The following is a 21,913-nucleotide window of genomic DNA, read 5'->3' as shown; positions in this document are numbered from 1 at the left end:
ATTAATAAGTGGGGGAGCATTGTTCCAACATAGAGTTGATGTCTAAGTCTGCAGGTGTGTCTCAAGATTCCAAGTATCTGGAAAAAAGAAAATCAGAGTGGTTGCCAGGGTGTGGGTAGAAATGAGAAGATAATAGCAGAAGAGTCTGTTAGCTGTATATATTACTGCTTTGAAACAATGACATTTTAAATGAAATGTTCTCACCTAGTGGTCTTTGTGGAATACAATTTATAGAAAATTAACAAAACAAAAGCCCTAGAAGAACAGCAAGAGGTGGAAAGGAAGAAATATACTTTTGATTTTCAACATTTGGAAATATTAATAGAAGGATTTAATGTATTCTGAAATAGAAGCTAAGCATTGCCCTTCAGTGGATGGACTAATCAGATTTATTTCTCCAGTTAGTTATTTTGGTGCTGAGGATGGATCCAGTGTATTCTGCTTGCTGCAAGTCAATAACTCTACCATTTAACTTTATCTACATCTTTGAAAGTAATCACTTCTCTTAAGATCCACTGGCTTATACTTGTAATAGTAGCTATTCAGGAGGAATGTCAGTTCAGACTAGAAAGTATGTGTGACTGTTTGTCAAAAGTGATGTACACAGGGGTTACAGTTAGGTAAGTAAGGTAATAAGTTCATTTCTTGTCGAACTTGTTACCCCTTACTTCAACATTCTCCTACTTTCCCTCTCCCATCCCCTCCCCCCAAGTTGTACAGATCATTTCCAACATAGTGTCTTATGAGTATCACTATTGCATAGGTTCTTTCCTTGTCCTTTTTCTCACCATTTTGTTGTTCCCTTCCCTTCCCTAATTCAGATATATATCTAGGATAATTTTAGAAGATGAGCAGAATAGCTCAATAGCTATGTACATATGAGTATATAAGATGATGCTAAGTGAAATGAACTCCAAGACATGGACATTGAGAGCTTTTTCTTCCCTGTTGTTGTTTTTAATGTACTAAGTGCTTTCTTGTGTCCTTTGTGTGTTCTTCACCCTATGGTTTATCCCTTATTTGCACTGTATTTGATTTTGGATTCTGAGTATTGTGAGACTCTTATCCCCAATTAATCACCAAAAATCAGAAATAGACATGAATTCAGTTGGTACATTGCTAGCCTTGAGCAAAAAAATCTCAGGGACAGTGCCTGAGTTCAAGCCCCAGAATCAGCACATGTGCACACACATACTCACAAAATCACTTTGACAATGTGGACACTTCTTTACCTTATGGGTCCTTTTATGTGTGTGCTGTTACTAGGACTTGAACTCAGGGCCTTAAATTATCCCTTGACTTTTTTGCTTAAAGCTGGCACTCTACTACTGGAGCTATACCTCTGCTTCCAGCTATTTGCTTGTTAATTGGAGATAAGAGTCTCATAGGCTAGCTTCATATCATGATTCTGTATCTCAGCCTACTGACTAGCTACAAATGTGGGCTGTCAACACCAAGTTGATAGGTTCTTTTTACTCTCATGCTTGTACCTGCATAAATGAATAAATCTGAGGTCTTTGTATCGAGTCAATTGGACAGACAGTGGACAGATTTATTATATATATTTTCCTAGGAAAGTGTTTCCAAAGGTACAAAGTATAACTATTATGAAAATCAACTCCACTCAAGTGGAATCAGAAGTTTATGCCCAGCACCAATGGTGCATGCCTGTATTCCTAGCTACTCAGGAGGCAGAAACCTGCAAAAACATGGTATGAACTCAGCCTAGGCAAGTAACTAGCAAAAAGTTGTATTGAAGGCATGGTTCAAATACTAGAGCACCAGCCATGAATGAAAAAAGCTGAAGAGAGTACAGGCCCTGGTTTCAAACTATAGTACCAAAGTTTATTTAGAGGGATAAATTCAGGATGATTACAAGGAAAGCTGCATCATTGCCTGACTAATCAACTAGTCATTTTTTCTCTTGGAGCCTCTCCTAGATAGGGGCGCTCAAGAAGTGCCTGTATCCTTTAAGGGAGCCCACTTCCTGCAATGTGAAATCTGACACCTCTACTATCACTTGGTAGCTTTCAAGGGGAAATCGATTTCTTAGCATAGTCAAAGATACCTGTAATTTTCAAAGTTGCACAAGATGAACATTCTGTCAGAAATTATAATGATTAAAAATTGAGGAAAACAGTAAACAAACATGTAGAAGATTCATGTTCTCTCGTCATTCAAAAATGCAAATTAAAACATGGCATAGGTTAAATTAAAAAGAAAATTTTAGCAATGTTAGTAGTTAACAGCAGCATGAAAAGGAAAAGTAAAATAGTGTTGAACTAGAGTCCTCTTATACTGCTGATGGGAACTAAAATTTATCATTGGAAATTGAGGGCAATTTAGAATTGTATGAGAAAAGCCAGACAAGCAAGCATTTATAATATTTAACACAGTACTCAGCTTCTAGAAATTTCATTTTCCTTTACTGAAGGAAGTAACTAGAAGAGTAAACCATGTTATCTGTATGTTGTTCAATCTGCTGTTACATATCCTATAATACACAAAGAAAAGCAAATCAAATAAATCAATAATAGAGGAATAATTAATCACATCCTAGAATATTCCACCATGTTTTTGAGACCATTGAAATACAATAGTGATCAATATTAAGGAGCCACATAAAAATGTTTATAAAATAATGGCGAAGTAAAATCAAAGCTTGGAGTGTAGTTCAATGATCGGTGCTTGACTAGCATGTGGTGGGAGGCCCTGGATTTGATCCAAAGTACTGCAGAATAAAGTAAAATTAAGCTATAGAGTTATATGCACACTACAATAACAGCTTTGAAAAAAATGTGTGCATCTGGTTCAAAGCAGAAGGGCAGTGAGATCATAAATGTATAGAGGTGACCTTATGGGTGTTTTCCCTGTTTCCATATGTTTTCTTTCTCATTAAGTTATTTTAATGGAAAGATATGATATCTTTAAAATATTAAAAAACAAAATAGCAATTTCTATTTCATAGTCCCAATGTGACATGACTCATTAAGTAGTACTTATCTCCATTAGGAAAGATTTATTTTTCTTAATTATTTCCAAATATTTCTGTTACCTTAAACATGATTTTTTTCTCATTGTATTATCATGGAAGGGTAGTTCCATAGAACCTGATAGAAATCAATAGATAAATTGTTGTTATTCATTTAGAATCAATATTTTCAATGTTTATTTTGAGGTAATTGTATATTCATGTGCAGTTATAGGCACAGGTGCAGACAGTTCCATTGTCCACTGGAAAAAATATATGCACATCAGAATTCAACATGTATTTTTATTTGCAATTTACTTAGTTCAGTTGTATATGAAATTAGTTGTGAATTTTTATCTTTTATATATTCTCTTAGTTATATATATGTATATGTTATATATATATATATAATGAGGGATATATATATATATATATATATATAATAAGGGAACCTTCTGATGGAAGTTAAATAAGTAAAAGCTCACTAGGCCTTGTGAACCACTTATACAATTCTAACTCCACTGTCAAGTCATTTCAGATGTACTTGCAATTAGAAGGTGACTAATACATGAATGTTGATTTAGTAGTGCAATAATATGTTGAAGTAGTGCAGTGTACCCAATCAGGAAGTGAGACTCTATCCTAAAATAGATAGTGAAGAAACAACGTGTGGAGTGGTGATTCATACTAGCCTAACAAGTGTGAGGACCTGAGAAACTGAATAGCCCAAAGCAAAATGGCCCGGGGTCTTGACTGAAGTGGCATTGCCTAGCCTACTAGGGTTAGAATGCATTGCCTAGCAAGGCAAAGGCCCTGAGTTCTAACCCCAGTAATGCTCCCCAAAAACAACTGAATAAGAAATAAGAAAATTAGGCATTGGACAGGCAAGCCCAATGCACTACAAGCCTTCAGTTGCCTTCTTGTAAATGAAATCTAGCCTAGACTGCCTGATTGCACAATTCAAAGCTTCTTCTGCCACACTGAACTCTATTACTTATTCTCCCACGAGTACCTCTGAAATTGCATTACAGCTCACACAATGATTTTATGCAATGAATTAATTTTCAAGAGTCTAAATGCCCAGAATGGAATGTACTAGGCTAAAATGGGAAGAAAAGAAACTACTCAACCTTTTATCACCGTAATGTGGAAGAGTAACAATTAAAAAGAATGGAAGGACAAAATATACAAGCACCATAAACGTAGGGTGCTTAGACTTTAAAATGCTGTGAAATCGACCTTCCTTTAAAGAAAAAAGCACACCTCTTTCCACAAGAGGATATTCAAAATACAAGCCATTAGGAAAGACCTGTGGATGAGATCTCTGATGCCCATGCCAGACAGACTATTTCATGATTTTTATTAGTTACTTCACCTGTCATAAACTGAACCAAGGCTGGCATTGTTTCCACCTCTCATTGAAAGCCAATAATGTTCCTTAGCTTCAATGTTCCTGAAAGAGTATTTGCTGGCATTTATTCACACAGACATTTCAGTATCTTGTTGTAGGATACAGGCTGGTAATGCAGCTGGCTTCTCCAGCATTCCATTACATCCATGCTATTGTGTGGTATACACTATCCATTTGCATAGGTTTCAGGAAAACTACCAGTAAAACCTTCTGCCTTGAAGTAAAAGTGGGAATAACCAACTCGGGACATCAGAATTGCAGAAGGGTAATCCAGATTCCATGTGAGATTTTCTTTTATCTTTAAAGGTATGCAATGAGGCTGAAGAACTTTGCAAGCCCCTTGGCTTCTGATGGGGACAAAAAGCTAGCAGTGTTATGGTAAGTCCTGGTTGAAATGCCATGGGAGGATGTGGAAATTCCCCATCAGCTTTAGTTGCTTATAGAAGACCACAATTCTGGTTTTCAACTGACCTTTTATGGGATAACTAATGGGCTTTTTCAGTTGCTCATTCAAATTTAGTCTTCTCATTTATTTATCAAAATAGGAGTTGAACAATTCACCCTTACTTTAAAAATGTTTTCTTTATTTACTTGGGTTTCTTAATCTAACCATAGGTGAGTTATTGTGAAATATGACTTACTCTTTCTAGTTTCTACGTTTCTTTAGATCCTGGCATTCACATGATCCTTTCTTCATCTCCCACAGCTACCGATGTTTATCACTTCTCTACTTAAGGATGTTTAAACTGAAGAAGGACCATGCTATGAAGTACTCCAGATCACTGATGGAGTATTTTAAGGTAATCCTTCTTTGGTATGATTTGTAGGCACAAAGTAATTTTAAAAATCCCTAATTAATACGTCAGGAATATTATTAAATGTCAGATGATTAGCACGTGGTCGTTGCTGCTAAGGTCATTGCATCTCTGTTCTGGGGCTCAGCAATCCTTTGACGATTTCATGGATTGACCATATGGCACTCAGTAACCTCTTGGTTGTAGGCAGGCGATGTTCTGTGCTCCTCCCTTCAAAGTGGGCAGAAGTAGTGGCTGTGGGTATACCCCATCTTCCTAAAGAAGAGGACAGCCCAGGAATTCTTCAGCATTGAGGGGAGTTGCTGTGGCCATCCTGGCTGGAGATGGACAGCTACACCCCTAAAAGACTTTTCTCCATGAACAATCTTACCGTGTAGTGTTTTGTGATTTCAGACAGTTGATTGTCTTGTTCACCAAAATAAATGGACAGACATATAAAGCCATCTTCCAGGAGCTAGTATTTTAGTTTACAAATTTATATATATATATATATATATATAAATTGAGAGTGGACTCAGATCAAAATGGCAAGCAGTAGTTTGGTGCTAAGCTTATCCACAGCACCTTCCAACACTGCTTTTTTCTTCCAACACGAGCCATCATTTAGAGTTGGGAGGTTCACTTCTCCCGTTTTTTGGCCATATCTCAAAAGAAAATGATGCCTGTTGCCAAGTACATAAGACCTCTTGGCTAACTTGGACCAATGCAGTTGTTTGGAATGAAGTAAAGCCTGGCCTTTTATGAAATATTCAAAGTGTAGCAGTGCGCAACTCTTGTGACAGCACTGTGACTCAATTGGACAGATGACCCACATTCCCAGCTACTGTGTGATATAGGCATAATGCCATATAGCTACTGATCACGTGCGTAAAAGGAGTCACCTACAACAGCTTCCCATCCCTTCATCTTTCTGCTCTTTATTTGTGCTGTAGCAAGGAGGTGTTTGATAATCTTCACTGGGCAATACAATGCCCAAGAGGACTTTTGTAACCGAAGTACCGGGCTCCATGTGGAAGAATGTGATTACCCGAGCAGGACCTGAGAAGAATGTGTACTGCTAGAATGTTCCCATGTGATACTGCTGCTTCTCTTACATTCCCAATATGGTAGCCATAGAGCTAGCTTCTGTGCCTGATAGCATGTCCTGTGTAACTTTCAGGCATGACAAAAGACCTGTGTGTTGAGATTCTTTAAGATTCAAATGAGAGACTGTAGAATGCATGTTATTCCAGAGAAGTATTGCATTCATACTTGACTCCTAAAAATGCTGAGTCTCTTTAATACTTCTTGGGAAAATGGGGCTCAACTAGTCACCTAGAGGCTAAGAGACAGTTGGAGTGCATCAGCTGGCCATGAATGCCATAAGCAGGCCTAACTAGCCCAGTGCCATGGGTATCCTGGCCATCTGTACCGCTTGACCTCCTGCATCATGAGGCTGTTGCAATAAAACTAATCCCTATCTTGTCTATCATGAGGCTGTGGCAATCAGCCCATTCCCTGTCTTGTCTAAATGTCAGTGTATGGCTATACAATTACGAGAAGACAATCTTTTTAAACCAACCCAGTTCTATCAGAGGAAGAGAAAAATGTTTACCATCCCATGTTCCAATGCAATGGACTTCTGGATCTGTTGCAATGCTACACAGGGAAAATTGTCAGTCATAAAAATCTGCACACTAAGGTAGCAAATCAAGATGATTACTGAAAACAAACACATGAACAAAAAGTATGGTTCCGTTCTGACACATTGCTAGGATATGAGAAATCACAGCTTAACTTGTAGCCCAGAAAGAAAGTTTGCAACTGGAGTTAAAGGTGAAAAGCTTACTTATACTTTGAAGAGCTTGTTTTGCAGAATAAATTTTAGATGAGGATAATTAAACCACTTCTTGGAAAACCGAGTCTGATTTCACTGGGCCTTTTAGTATATAAGATCTTTCATCAAGTGACTTTCATGGTCCTGATTGGAGCCCACTAATTATCCTAACCAGCTATTTTCATCGAGTGTGTGTCGTGGTGTGCTGACGTGCATATACATCTCAGCTCTACATCCCAAAATGCTGCAATCAATATTAATGTACTCGAAATCACACTTCCATCTGTTTCTGAATTAATAAAAACACAAAATAGATGTCCTTATTTCCCTTTTTCTTTTTCTTTCAGCAAAATGCTTCAAAAGTTGCTCAGATACAGTCTCCATGGGTAGGCAATGGAAAGTAAGTATCTTTCAAACAATTTCTTTTTCATGAAAATAACTGAATAAGCCCCAAATATTTTGCATTGACAATTTAATAATGAAGGTCAATTCCAAGACTATATTTATTCTTGCACACTTAGAATTCTAGCCAGGTTTCAGATGAGGGGAAGACAGAAAAGTTTAAAATAATGTGGCTCCACATTCTCTCACTATTTGATCTTTAAGCCAAATTATGGCCATAAAAATATGTGTTAATGAGATGGCAAGCGCCAAGCATTTCAGGGAGGCTGGGTAAAGTTAATTCCACTGCAGTGATTTGTCAATGATTCACTCAGTAATGAAAGACCAATGAAATATTCATTGATATATAGTAAGTGCTGTTTAATAAAACCAAAGGCATAATAGAACTGAAAATGTGAAGCCACTTAGTCCACCAATTATCTGAGCCTTTGTGGTGATTTTTATATTAATACTAAAATACCCTGACCTGAAATATGAAAGCATCTATTCTAATGTCAATCTAAGACTCTGTGAACTCTCCCAGGCTTGCAGCAATCTGTGAGCCTCAGCCAGGCTCCACAGCAATGCAGTGGAAGTTAGGAGGAAACACTGATTTGAACCCAAGATTGCCCTAAATCCACAAGAGAAGCTATGTAGCACTTTGTCCTCTAGGATTGTTTTTCTATCTCTGAAATGAAGGAAGTAGACCTTGTATGGCCTACCAAAGAGACGAAGCATACTAAGGAGATGAATCCCACCTCTGTCACCACCACAATCCATCAAGGTATCTTGATTTGTTGGCTAACTTGCCTGTGTCTTGTCTGATTCCCAAATCTCCAAGCTCCCTTCCCACAAGTAGTAGGAAGAGAAATTAGATGTCTGTGACCAATACAAGTTCACTAATAGCTTGTTTTACGATTCCAAGCTGATTTTTTCAATATTTCATCATCTCAAAATCTTTGCATCTGTGATCAAAACACTTTCTTCAAGAGTAAAATACTTTCTAAATAGATACAAAGCATACTCCAAAAGCAGTGTGACAGTGAAGTATACTTTGAGATCCTAAAATGAGCCATTAAAACTACACATTAATTCAAATACTGTATTGAAAGGAAGCACTTATATTGGTGAAAAATGGGAAAGAACACTTCTCTGTAGAAGTTCAGAGAACAAAAATAACCATTGAAAGCTAAGGGAGAGCCATTCTGTCTAAGCGTAGAATGAAGCAAAGGAAAGGTCAGGTAAACAATTATTAAAGGGCCACTTAGAAAAAAAATATGTTTTAGTTCAAAAATAATAGAACTTAAATACATTCTAAACTTGTAAACTCACATTAAAAGCCCCATGAAATGATGTTTCAAAGCAGTTTCTGTCTAAAGAAAGTAGACTCTTCGGTAAGATATTGATCTTAGAATGGGACAATTCCAAAAGGTCTACTCTATTCATTCAACTAATGCTTCATGTACAACTGCTCTGTACCAGGCCCCATATGACAAGTAGGAAGACAGAATTGAGCACAGAAGAGCACAGTCTGTGAAGGGAGGCTACCAGTGTAAATAAGCATGCTGTGGAAGCACAAAGGAATAGGTCAGGCCTTCCTGCAAGACCTGAGAAGTCTCCTTGTCTGTAAACAAGTCTAGCTTACCAGTGAATGAGGATGGGAGGCCCCATCAAAGATCTTTCACAACACCTTCTTCTTGGCAGGCTCGTGATTGGAAAGCCAATTGTTCATGAGTAAAGGTGATCCTGGCCATCTTATTCATGAACTAGAACACAGGACAATATGTGGAGAGATAAGAAAAGGGTTGAGAATAGACTCTCAGGATCTACTCTCTAACACAACTGGAAGAAGACAGTCCAGAAAACTAGTATGAAAGAGAAGGAAAATTTCCTTTGTATAGGTCAGGGATTAAGAAAGTACAAGTGGTTTTTTCTTGCTTGCTATTGTTTCTAACGTATTTGTAAGGTGATTTCTTTGTTGTTTTGTATGTCCCTCCCCCACGGTATAACCCCTGCTTTCACAGTATTTGATGTTGGTATAATTTGGGGAGGGGAAGGGAAAAAACAAAGTGTTTAAATAGGGATACAGGTGGATCCATTGCAACAATGAAATGTATAAGATGCTATGTCGAAAAATGAACCTTACAACTTTAGTGGGGGGGGGGGGATATAGTCGTGGAAATGGGAAGGGAGGGATGTCAGTGGAAAAAAAAGGAGGAGGCAACAATGCTTGATAAGAAATGTACTCATGTACATTTCTTGCTCATGTAATTGTAACCCCTCTGTACGGTATTTTCACAGTAAAACACTTATTAAAAAAGAAACTACACATTTCATATTTTGAGCTTTGTGGGATCAAAGCTATAAGCAAGGCTAATATCTAGAAGGATTTAAGAAAAAAATCGCAGCATCATTATTGATGAAATTCAAACTATAAATTTAATTAACAGCATATTATAAAAATCTTGTGTTTCCATTTCTTGAAATACATTTTGATAAGCTTCATTTTCTGTGGTCATATACACCTAACTATTGAGCCATTGTGATCCTCTGCTAAGAACATCATAGACACATTCTAATTACTACAAATGAGGGAAGCCACATAACCTGTGTTTCTTTAGGTCTGGCTTGCTTCGCTTAATGATTTTTTTCTTCCGAATCTTCCTATTTCCTTACAAATGGGGCAATGTCATTCTTTCTGATGGAATTTCATTGTGTATACAGACCACATTTTCTTTTTCCAGTCATTTACTGGGAGCATCTGGGTTGATTCCTTATGTTAGCTATGGTAAATAATGCTGTAATGAGCATAGTTGTGCTGGTAGCTTTTATGTGGTCTTATTTGGGTAAATGCCCAGGCATGAGATTGCTGTGTAATAGGAAGCTCTAGGTTTAGTTTTTTGAGGACCCTCCATACTGCATTCCAAAGTGGTTGAACAAGTTTATATTCCCATCAACAGTATAGTACCGTTCCCTTTTGACTATATCCCCACCAGTATCTGTGATTATTAGTTTTGATATTGGCCATTCTAACTTGGGTGAGGTAGAATCTCAATGCTGTTTTGATTTGCATTTCTTTGATGGCCAGAGATGTTGAACATTTCTTCATGTATCTATTAGCCATTTGTATTTCTTTAGAGAAGTTTCTCTTTAAGTCTTTAGCCCACTTATTAATGGGGTTGTTGAACTTTATCAAAATGAATTCCAAGAAATGGGAACAGATTTTTATAACGTACTACTTGCAGTTATTTCTTTACTCTTTCTTTTTTCTTTTGGTTTATACCCTATTGTCATTGGTTTTTTTTTTAAATTTCTGTACACTTTGTCTTGTATATAAGTTTAGCTGATTTAAGGAAGGGAAGGAGAATCACAGAAACGGTGAGATAAAGAGTGAACCAACTAGACACTATGTTGGAAATGAACTTTACAACTTGGGGGAGAAAGGAGTCAGGGGGAAGTGGGAGAAATGAGGGTGAGTAACACTATTCAAAAAGAAATGCACCCATTATCTTATATAAATATAACCCCTCTGTACATCACCTTTACAATAAAAATTAAAAAATAAAAATAAAATTAGTTAAGTACATTTTTGAAAAGCAAGCTTATTAATGCATAGAATGGAATTCTTTTTTAAATATGTTTTCTTAATTAGAGTTCAAATTTAATTATCATTCTCATCAAATATGTTGCAAATTTACTTCTCCAACTATCTGTAGCTCAGAAGCCATATAGGAATAGGGGATGACCTGAATTTACAGATCCATAGTGTTGAAAGCAGAAAGGCATGATATAGAGAATTTAAAAACCCTGGACAAAAATCTCCAGTGTCATGAAGAGACAATAGAAAGAAATAAAGCAATGAAGGCAACTGATGTTGGAAACAAAGAGGCCGTTTGAGGCCTTCAGAAGAGCTATTTTAGTAAACAGAAAACTATCAGTACTGTATTGAAGGTGTAAGAAGGGATACCTCCACACTTTGGAGACACTGACCAGTCCAAAGAATGAAAAGTATGAAAGTCACTGGAGGGATCATTCAGGTTAAGTAAAAAGGAAAACATCTCCTACCTTAGGCACCAGTGGCTCACATTGTAAACTTAATTTCTTGGGGGCTGGGAGTGGAAGGCTGATGTTTTGTGGCTAGCCTGAGCAAGGAAAGCTCATAATCCCCTATTACATTAGAGGAGCAGCTAAACCAGCAAAAAAGAGGTGTGGTTCAAGTGTTAGAATGCCAGCTTACCAAGTAAGTCTCAAACGTGGATGCCAGTACCATGAAAATATAAATAAGTTAAAAAAAAAAACACCCACATGCACAACATACTTATAGAGGACTGTTGCTGGTGGGGACACAGATGACATACACAAACCTGAGAGAGTACTAGAAAAGAACCAGGGTGGATGTGGACACAAAGGTGAAGATGAATACAACTCAAGTGAAATCTTTAGTCGAGTGGATAATAAGATGGAGTAACATAGTACAGTGGAAGGAGGATAGGTTTTGGAGAGAAACAGATAGGCTGTCAAATCCTGGTTCTTTGGCTGATGTTCTGTGTGACACCTAGGAAAGAGCTGAACTGCTTTTCTGAGGCCATTTTTATCATATATGAGACAATAGGCAGCAGAAATTTCCTTGAGAATTTTCCTTGTGGGGAAGATTAGACATAATGCTGATGGATGGATGAAAGCTATGCATTCTGCATAGTAGGTTATCAGCAAATGGTGGCTACAGCTATTAGTGACATTTTCTTTTTTAGTGGAAAACATAAGGATCCTACATCCAGAACTCTTAAAGCTCTTGATCTATGCATCTCTTGATATTTACTATAAAATACCAGAAAGTAGTGGGCTTTTATCCTTTATTAAACTGTGTGTTCTATTTCAAATGGCGGGTCATCCACCATTTCAATCATCAAATGTTTACTGTGTCTACTTCATATGAGACACAGTGCCAGGCCCTTTACAGTCCTCATGCTTGTGTTACATAGATTCTTCTCTTTTTACCTTGTGGAGCACATTTTATGAAATAATGCTAAGTAGTATTGACAAATCATTCACGTAGTCCACTTGTACTTACTGAATGCAAAATATATAATAAGCACTTTTCTAGATGCCATGGTATAGCATAGCACAGAATAGAATATTTTAAAAAATTCCTTGTTTAAGGAGGAAGCAACAATGCTTGATAAGAAATGTACTCATTAACTTGCCTATGTAATTGTAACCCTCTGTACAGTATTTTCACAATAAAAAAGAAAAAGAAAAAGAAAAGAAATCCCTGACTCCACTGAGGTTATATTCTGTTGGAGTAACAAAAAGAAAACTCCATGATATGGAAACATATGGTGGCTCGTGCTTCCTAGCTACTCAGGAGGCTGAGATCTGAGGATCATACTTCAAAACCAGCCTGGGAAGGAAACTCTGTGAGACTCATCTCCAATTAACCAACAAAAAGCTGGAAGTGAAGATGTGGCTCAAGTGGTAGTGCGATAGCCTTAGGCAAAAAACGTTCAGGGACAGCACCTAGGCTTTGAGTTCAAGCCCCAGGATTGCCCCCCCCCCACACCACACACACACATACTAGATGATGGTTAGTGATAGGAATGGACTAGAAATAAAGGGAACAACAAGGTCTAATGGAGAGAGGAGAAAGAACAGTGATAGAGTCGTGAACAGGTTTATTAGAGAAGGACAATGTGGAACAAGCCATGCAAGTATTTGGGGGATATATATTCCTAGAGAGAGAAGAGGACAAGGATTGGCAGATAAGTTCAAAGTAAAACAAGAGACCGATCATAGTTATAAGGTGAGCAGGATAGCAGATTGGATGAGGATGATCAAGTGGAAGTGGTGGGAAGCATGTGCTACTATGTGCATGCTCATTGCTGTGTACCTTGGAAGTGTGGAGGAAAGGACAATACCTATCAATGGACATGCCTACTGAGCTCTGGTGTGGGCCGAGTGAATGAATATACCAAGACAAGTGAACTCTGCTCTTACCCTCTGTCTTTTCCACAATCATTATTTCTTATGAATCTTTAATATTTCCCTTTCATTAGCACAATGTGATAGATAGATCAACTTATCAGCATCAAATCATAGAATTTAGTATAAGAACATGAACAGTTGTTTTAGCTTCCATATGTAAGTGCAAAAAAGCATTTTAAGATAGTGAGGTAGAGACAATATTGGTTTTCCATTAGTTTCTTCTTTTTTACATTAAGTACTGGTAGAAAGCATTTTGAATTCAACATGTCAGTTTATAGATACAATATATCTTGATCAATGTCACCACTTGGATCCTATGGACATGATTGGAAGTTATGAAATCAATCTTTTAATTCAAGGTAAGAATGTAACACTGAACAAGAAGAAGGGACATGCATGGTGGCACACAGCAATTTGGGGGCAGGACTGGAGCTGGAAGCCAAGTCTCTTGGGATTAAACAACTGTGTGGACCTTTTTTCAACATTTGTGGCCCTTGACAGCTTTGTCCCTTTTTCTAGACATTACAAATGAGAACATATTCCTCTCTTACATAAATTGACAGAACTTAATGACCACTACTGGGACAAAGGACTCGAAAATAGTATTTACAACCCATCATACAAACAAAACAGCATTCACTGTTTGTTTGATTTGGGGGGGGGGGTTGCTCTCAACTACCCTTTCTGTACTGTAGTCCCTTAACTTAGATTTCTCCCCCACTCAGTCCTGCCTTGAGAATCCATCATTTTATCAAGAAGTAAAAAATTGTAACGTATACTTCATAATAAAGAAAAAGTAAGGGAACAGGTGGCTCAAAGAGAGGTGAGAATGTTGAAGGAGATGACAGTACCGATCAAGATGCATTGTATCAATAAACGTCTTTGTTAAATGGCACCTCCTTTGTACAACTACTTAAAGATAACAATTTCCAGTTAAAAATACCTCCACATTAAAAACAGAACAAGAATATTCTCACTAATATTCTCACTATTCTACTCCTAAGCCACAGAAGTACAGAGATAGTGTGACACTCCATCTTCCCTCTCACACCAGAGCATGCCAGAACATACATACCATTGGCACAAATGTTCCCTGTGGCTGTGGGCACAGTCTGTGCTAATCTGCAGGAGAGGATTTCAGTGGTAATTGTTCCCACTGCTCTTGGAGCCAGTGAGCAGCACTTCAGCATTTTAGCACATGTGATTGCTATTCCCTCAAATCAAATGGATGTGTTACCCAACAGGGTGTACAGTCATTCTGTGAGCAGGTGTAGAAGCACAGTCACAACTCTGCAAATATAGGGCTGCCAACACAGCAACTGGTAAGGGGACGGTGAGAGCAGGAATGAACTAGGGCTCCTTGTTAATGTGCTGGGGTAGAGAAGAGTTTCTTTCTATCATACAGATTCTAGGAGTCCTAGATAAAGTTTTTCACCATTTTTATTGCTTATTTACTCCTCTTGATTTAGAGACAGGGTCTCACTGTGTTGCTCAGGATGACGTCACACTCCTAGCTCAGGGAATCTTCCCGTTCAAGTAGCTGAGATTACAGGTGTATATTATAACACCTGACTCCCCATTTTTCACATCCTTAAAGTGTTTGTCTTCCTGATAAAATGGGTAAAGTGCCCTAAAAATCATTTGACGTGTGACTGAGGAGGAAAGTAAATGAGAGACACATAGATGTTGCTCCTGTGCACAGGAAGTCACCCAGACATTCAAGAATGTTCCTAGAAGGGCCTGCAGCAGGCAACCTAAACCCAGACCTTGGGAGAAAATTTATCTCCACACTGTGTGCAGCCAGCAGGTAACCTCCTCATGATCGATGTTGAAGAATTTAATAAAAACCCATGGATGGAAATGCCAAAAATGAGAGTACTTGTCTTATACCATTTTCTCTGTTAAAAACAATGTTCCATTGAACACTGAACTTCTGAAATAAAAACATATCCCAAGTAAAAAAAAAAAAAAACCCATGTCCAAAAAGATTTACTGCATAAAGTAGGAACTCTGAAGGCTTCTCTTTACAAAGCAGCGTGCAGATAAACAGTCACCAATTAACAGCACACATCTGTGCCATATCTAAAGAGATTCAGCTTCCTGCATTCCCCCCCTGCTTCCCTAATACTGCCTCTTGTCCTGGAGGGCTTTAGGAACTATATTTTGGTCATTGTAATTGTATTCAAATGTTGCAACAAGGATACAGGTGGACCCATTGTAACAATGAGATGTACAAGACATTATGTTGAAAACTAACTTTACAACTTCAGAGGGAGGGGGAGGGAGGAGTTGGGGAGGTGGGAGGGAAGGGATGGTAGGGGAAAAACAAAAGAGGGGGTAACAATGCTCAATAGGAAATGTACTCATTACCTTACTCATGTAACTGTAACCCCTCTGTACAGTATCTTTACAATAAAAAGAAAAGAAAACCAGGCAGCTACTTGGTGGTAAGTAGCAGGATTGTGGTCTGAGGTTGCCTCCCCCCAAAATACCAGACCTAATCCAAAAAATAATGAAAAAAATACTGTCACATTTGTTTCCACAAAACAGTATTGCACATCAAGTGTTTTCTAACTACCAGTTGTTGTTCTAGGAGCAGGTAGAGAAATCAGAGCTCAGATTTGTTTCTCTCTCGAAAACACTGTCACTTGTCAGATATATTCAACATAAAGGTTACACATGTGAACCAACGTAATGACAGTGAAAGATCCAGATGGCTTTTCCTGGTATTTGGGAGCAAATACAACACTGTGTATGGAGCCCTCCATGATTGTCAGAGGCAGTGAGGATTTTAGTGTTTCAGGTTAGAAAATGAGAATGGGCTCATTCTCCAGTCTAACATTGATGAGGTGGGTCTGTTATAATGATCATCTATTTCTATACCAGAGCCTCTGGAGAAAAGTCTAGGATATATTGTGGACAGCAACATTGGAATTGGGGAACAGCTGCTCTCCACCAGTTACATCTCCCATACTGGGATCACTTTGACAAGTGGTAGTCTGAGGAGATCCCAGTGTGATGAGGGAGGCCTGGAAGCTTGCTGGCCCTCTTCCCTGCCAATCTAACAAGCCCCACCTCTTTCCCTCCTTCAGGAACACGCCATCCCCTGTGTCTCTCCACAACGTCTCTCCGATCAACGCAATGGGGAACTGCAACAACGGCCCTGTTACCATTCCCCAGCGCATTCACCACATGGCTGCTAGCCATGTCAACATCACAAGCAATGTGCTGCGGGGCTATGAACACTGGGACATGGCTGACAAACTGACAAGAGAGAACAAAGGTATGCTCATCTGCTCTCCCCACTGCTCACAGACGGACATGGAGTTACCTGGGCTTGGAAGAGTTGAGTTATTCTTGGTAGTCTTTTATCTTGTAGTCTCATTTCCAGGTCTTAGATGAGAGGAGTTGAGCTCAGGGCTGACACAGTGACCTATTTGTACTGAGAGAGTGAAAATGAAAGCTGGAAATTTTGTTCCTTTATACAGTTTTAAGTAATCGGAACAGTGATGTTTTGGCAAATATTTCTGCATTTCACTTTGTGCCAAAGATCAACACAGAGAAATAGAAGCAAATGCAAGAAATATGGTTGGCACATGAAGATGCTGGTGGCTTCTATGAAATGAATTTCTCTCTTTTTTTGTTGTTGAGAAGTAAGGTGGATCTGAGGTCATCTGTCTCCATTACCATGATCAACTGCACTTGAATACATGATGTTGTAGCTTCCACTTGCAATAAGGAGCAAAGCTCAGCTACTATTTCATGTGTGTAGGAAGCTGGATAAAGGAAACATGGGAGGTTTGTCACAGAACAAATGCAAAGGGGGCTCTGCTTCACCAGAAATTTAGTCAATAATCATTAGTGACTCATGCTTCCATCTGAGACCTTAGCTATTGAAGCTATTACAAAACCACACTTTTGTATAGTTGTACACAGTCACTGGACATGACTGCTTCTAGCCCAGCAGTCATAGACTGTCAATGTGGGGACAGATGTAGGCTTTTCTAGATCAGAGTCCAAAAACATGACAAGCAAGCTATAGTGGTAGAAATACGTGCATAGTAATGTGGAGATACTAGCTTCCTCTCTGGTTTGAGCTTCATGAAATGAACTTGGGGACTAGGTGGAGGATGTAAGCCACATATGTGAAGATGAAAGTTCCTAGGGATTTGAACAAGAAGAAATTGATGGGCCTCCTGGCCCAATTGTCCTCCTAAGCTGCAGTGTCCTCATTGCAAAGCCAGTCCCTTCTCTAGCCACAAATGCACCAGCATTTCAGATTATTCCTCTTCTCACCTCAAACTGTACGCTCTAAGTCTTAGGAGTGCTTCCCGCAATGCATGGCTTATACCATGAAGCACAGACTTCCCAACCCCTTCTCCTTGCCACTGTGCCAAAGAACATCTGGGAAAAGAATCCCATTAGAATAGGAAGGAAGGATGCAGACTTCATACTAATTTAAGTTGGAACTGTGCCCGAGTCATGCACCATTTTGTAACTAACTTTATAACTTACTACAATCCAAGAATTACTTCCTAGTTTTTCACTTATATAATAAATATAATATAGATGATCATGAGAAAGATGATGGTGAAACCACCACAAAGGGTAATAGAGATGGATGAAATATGTAAAGCATGTGGCGTAAAATATTGCCTGCAAGATCCTACAAATAACTGCCCTCTTTCTTTGCTCTGTACTATTAGGTGTACATAATATATATTAAAGCACATCGCAAAATTTGAGACTTTGATCCAGAACCTAGCCTCAAACTTATACAGACTCTGGGAATGTGTACATATATTGGTTACATCTGTTTGTCTCTTAGGAACTAAACTATTAGCTTTCTTCTTTGACATCTCTTATTCATTTTTCCCTATTGTATAGATGAAGAAACTGAGTTTCTATGAGGTTAAGAAACTCGCCTATGATAGCAGAGCTTTCAGTGTTTGCTAGAAGCAGGAACTGAATGTAGAAATTCCTGATTCTACATTCTCAACTCTTTACCAATAGGGTGCATTGCACATCTAGGAAGCAAGATTAGAAGCAGATCCTCTGAGCTCTTTGGTAGGATCTTGAATTCAATTATCTCAGCAAGGGCAATTTTGCCTTGTCTGTCTTCATAGACATCTGAAAACTCAGAGGAAACTGACCCACACAATCAAGCCCATCCAAGAGTTCTAAAATTTCAGGCAAAGACATAGGCATGTTAAGATTTATCTAGCTATTTTGGCGCCACTTTGTCATATTTTCTATTGGTAACTTGAGGGTCATTCGATATTTATGGATTTTCTTTATAATTGCATCCATTTTCAAACCTGTTAAGGTAATTCATTCTAAATTAACTGCATGCCTTTTCAGAAGTGACATTGTGGTTGTGCTGATGTTAGGGTGAAATGATGCTAATCTTGTCATTAGCACAGCCTGTCAAGGACTTGCTAAATTCTCTGCCTAATGTTGAATCAAAACAACTTCATTATTCTACAACATAGAGGATTCATCCCACTAATGCTGACACTGGGTTTTCAGTGGACTAGAAAAAGCTTCTAGTTTGAAATATTCTCCTCATGGCCTGAGTTTCCCACACAGGTTATTTCTGATCTGCTTAGATTTGAGGATTCTTCTCACATCTGGTTTGTGCAGATAGAAATCTCAGAACTAAGGAGTTTCTCTTTGGTAGGAGCCCTATATCCCACGGTAGACAACTGTGTCCTTGTACTTTTTTCTACACAATTGTGTCATGGAGATGGATTAGATGTAGTCCCTCAGTAAAGGACCAATACCCTTGCCTCATGCCTGCCCACCCATGCAGTTCCAGATAGCAATTGCAGAAAATTGTGGTGTCAAAATTGTCCAATGGGGCTAATGCTGTCCTTTGATCTTTGGTGTAGCAGCCTTGCTCTCTACTTTCTACAGCTACACATCCTATTTCTGGAAGACATCACTAAAATGGTGACCTGAGTGTCTAGATAAGGATGTCAAAAAAACCTCACAGAACTCCCAGAAAGTATTCAGACTTTCTATGAAGCTAACATCTATCCAACACGGACTAGGTCCTTTAATATTTTCCTTGCTATTATATTACCTAAGGAAATATTTTAGATGCCAGAAACAATATAGTCCTTTTAGCAAAAATTACTTTTATTGCATAGCACAGGTTAAAAAGTATGCCATAATCAAATGAAGTTGATACCTCCTGAAGGAGCCCATATGTTACACATAGCAGGAAGAATAAATGCATTGTTTTACTGAAATACCATCTGCCAAGCAATCAGGCATATATAAACCATGCATGGAAATTGCTTTCTAAGAAGGCCAGAGCATATATACCAACCAATCTAGGACACACTATATTTCCATCTTTCATCTGCCCCAGACTCTCTCTTTGGGGGAAGCTAACAAAGAAGACTCCAGCTACAGAGACCACTCATAACCAAATATAAGACAAGCAAACTCAAGTATGAGAGATTCCTAGCTACTTCTTAAACATCACAGAGATTTCCCATATATGCATCTCACCCAAGATACACATTGTAATGTTCTACACAACCAGTAGGTAGCCTCTCATGACTGTACCTTTCCCCAGTCATCCAGTAGAAATCCGCTGGGCATTCATTTTTTTTCCATTGTGGGGCTTGAACTCGGGGCCTGGGCACTGTCCCTGGGCACTTTTGCTCAAGGCTAGTCCTTTACCATTTTGAGCCACAGAACCACTTCCAGTTTTTACATGGTTAATTGGAAATAAGAGTCCCACGGTGACTTTTCTGCCTAGGCTGGCTTCAAACTACAATCCTCAGATCTCAGCCTCCTGAGTAGCTAGGATTACAGGCATGAGCCACAGGAACCCGGCTAGCTGGACATACTTAACATTCCTATCTAGAGAGGTGGAGGGACTTGCTAGGTACAAGATACTTGTAGGTCATTTTCCATCCCTAAAGTAATCGGTTGTAAGACTTTTTATATCAGATTCTTCCAAGAGTTATTTGGTTGTATGTTGGTGACTATATTTGCTGTTCAGAGTCACTGGCTTCATCTGCATCATGCCAAGAAAAATCAGTAGACTCAGTTCATTTAAACAAGAGGAAAATGTATTTTTATAGTACATAGAAGGAAACACAGTTGATATCAGATATTAAATGCTATGTGATATCTCAACGGGTCTTTTTGTGTATATGGTCTGGTTTCTAAATATAAATTTGTAGGATATGTGCTCATTATACAATATAAAATATATTTGAATACATTTAAAGGTGTAAATGATGCATGCATTTCAATATGTAAATAACATGTTATATATAAACTTATGCAGGCAAATACTTATATATTTTATATATATGGATGTATATAAAACAAACTTCCACAGGATTATAATGTACTTTAGGAATATGCTATAAAATATATAGTGTAAAAATATATAACCCATGAAATATGTAATGATTTTGTAAAACTTACAATGAATTAACAGATTTAAAGAGATTTTGTTTAATTAATCACAACAATACAAATACTATTCATGCTTCTGAGTTCTTTGGAGCTCCATAAAGATTAACATAATAGTGCTTGACATGCATGTGGAATTTTGCTCCCTTAGAAAGCACTCTATTAATTTTTGTTGAATGAATGAACAGATGGATTAACAAGTGGATACCTTTTCCACTGTGCATATTATTGTGGTGTGATGTAAAGACAGTTTCTTCACTTGGTGCATATTTCCAAGGTGTTATTTGAACTACTCACCCAGGATTGCTCTGCTTTTCAGAATTCTTTGGCGATCTGGATACATTGATGGGGCCCCTGACCCAGCACAGCAGCATGACCAATCTTGTCCGCTACGTTCGCCAGGGACTGTGTTGGCTGCGCATTGATGCCCATTTGTTGTAGTGGGTGCTCTCCTCTGTCTAGCATCACTGCCCATCACTCTACCTCTACCAGCGTACTGATGGTCACTGGTGGAACCTCAAGCATCTGGGATAGTTCTCTTTGGTTGTGTTTGTTTTTTTTTAATGTTTCTTTTGATATCTGTGAAAAACTGAAGTCATTGTAAGTGGACACTACAACTTGAAAGCCTTGTTATGTTTTATTACCTTTGAGTTTTTGATATGCATCTCTCAGATCCTGACATCTTTATGGAAACGATAGTCCCTACAATATCATTTTAAGGCCACACTGCCCAACACAATGAATGGGAAGCAATTGTGACAATAATGGGTCCCTGAGCATTGGAACAAGTCATTTGATATGCCAATGAAAACTTGTACAAGAGGGACCTTGCAAAGATTTTCAGCAGTAGCTATGCCCCCCAAACTATAGCATTATATCCAAATAAGAATGTATTTCAGAATCCACTGTTCAACTTCTGTGGTTCCCACATATTACACCTTCAGGTGAGAATTTTTGTTGTTAATCCCACCTCCAGTTAGATGTTATAGCAACATCATAAAATCAAGCAGCATATCAAGGGGAAAAAAAAGAACACAGTAATGATACTCCTGAAATGATGCTATGCCTCACAGAGGGCTTTGGTTAGCATCCTATTT

General features: G+C 38.3%; 1 protein-coding gene across 1 annotated transcript in view; it reads left to right on the top strand.

The window, feature by feature from the left end:
• Aff2 (AF4/FMR2 family member 2) overlaps positions 1 to 21,560 on the top strand; it is a 321,215-nt gene extending 299,655 nt beyond the window's left edge. Inside the window, exons 17-21 of the mRNA XM_042680414.1 lie at positions 4,689 to 4,760; positions 5,089 to 5,182; positions 7,361 to 7,413; positions 16,469 to 16,659; positions 21,136 to 21,560. Coding sequence (XP_042536348.1) covers positions 4,689 to 4,760; positions 5,089 to 5,182; positions 7,361 to 7,413; positions 16,469 to 16,659; positions 21,136 to 21,257 — 532 coding nt within the window. The 3' untranslated portion in view covers positions 21,258 to 21,560. The remainder of the gene's footprint in view (positions 1 to 4,688; positions 4,761 to 5,088; positions 5,183 to 7,360; positions 7,414 to 16,468; positions 16,660 to 21,135) is intronic.
• Positions 21,561 to 21,913: the final 353 nt, after the last annotated feature.

Source organism: Dipodomys spectabilis, unplaced genomic scaffold, assembly GCF_019054845.1.
Source record: "Dipodomys spectabilis isolate Male_0828 unplaced genomic scaffold, ASM1905484v1 ptg000060l, whole genome shotgun sequence".
Lineage (NCBI taxonomy): Eukaryota > Metazoa > Chordata > Mammalia > Rodentia > Heteromyidae > Dipodomys > Dipodomys spectabilis.
The sequence above is the reverse complement of the archived record's forward strand: the minus strand, read 5'-3'. Positions and strand labels throughout refer to the sequence as shown.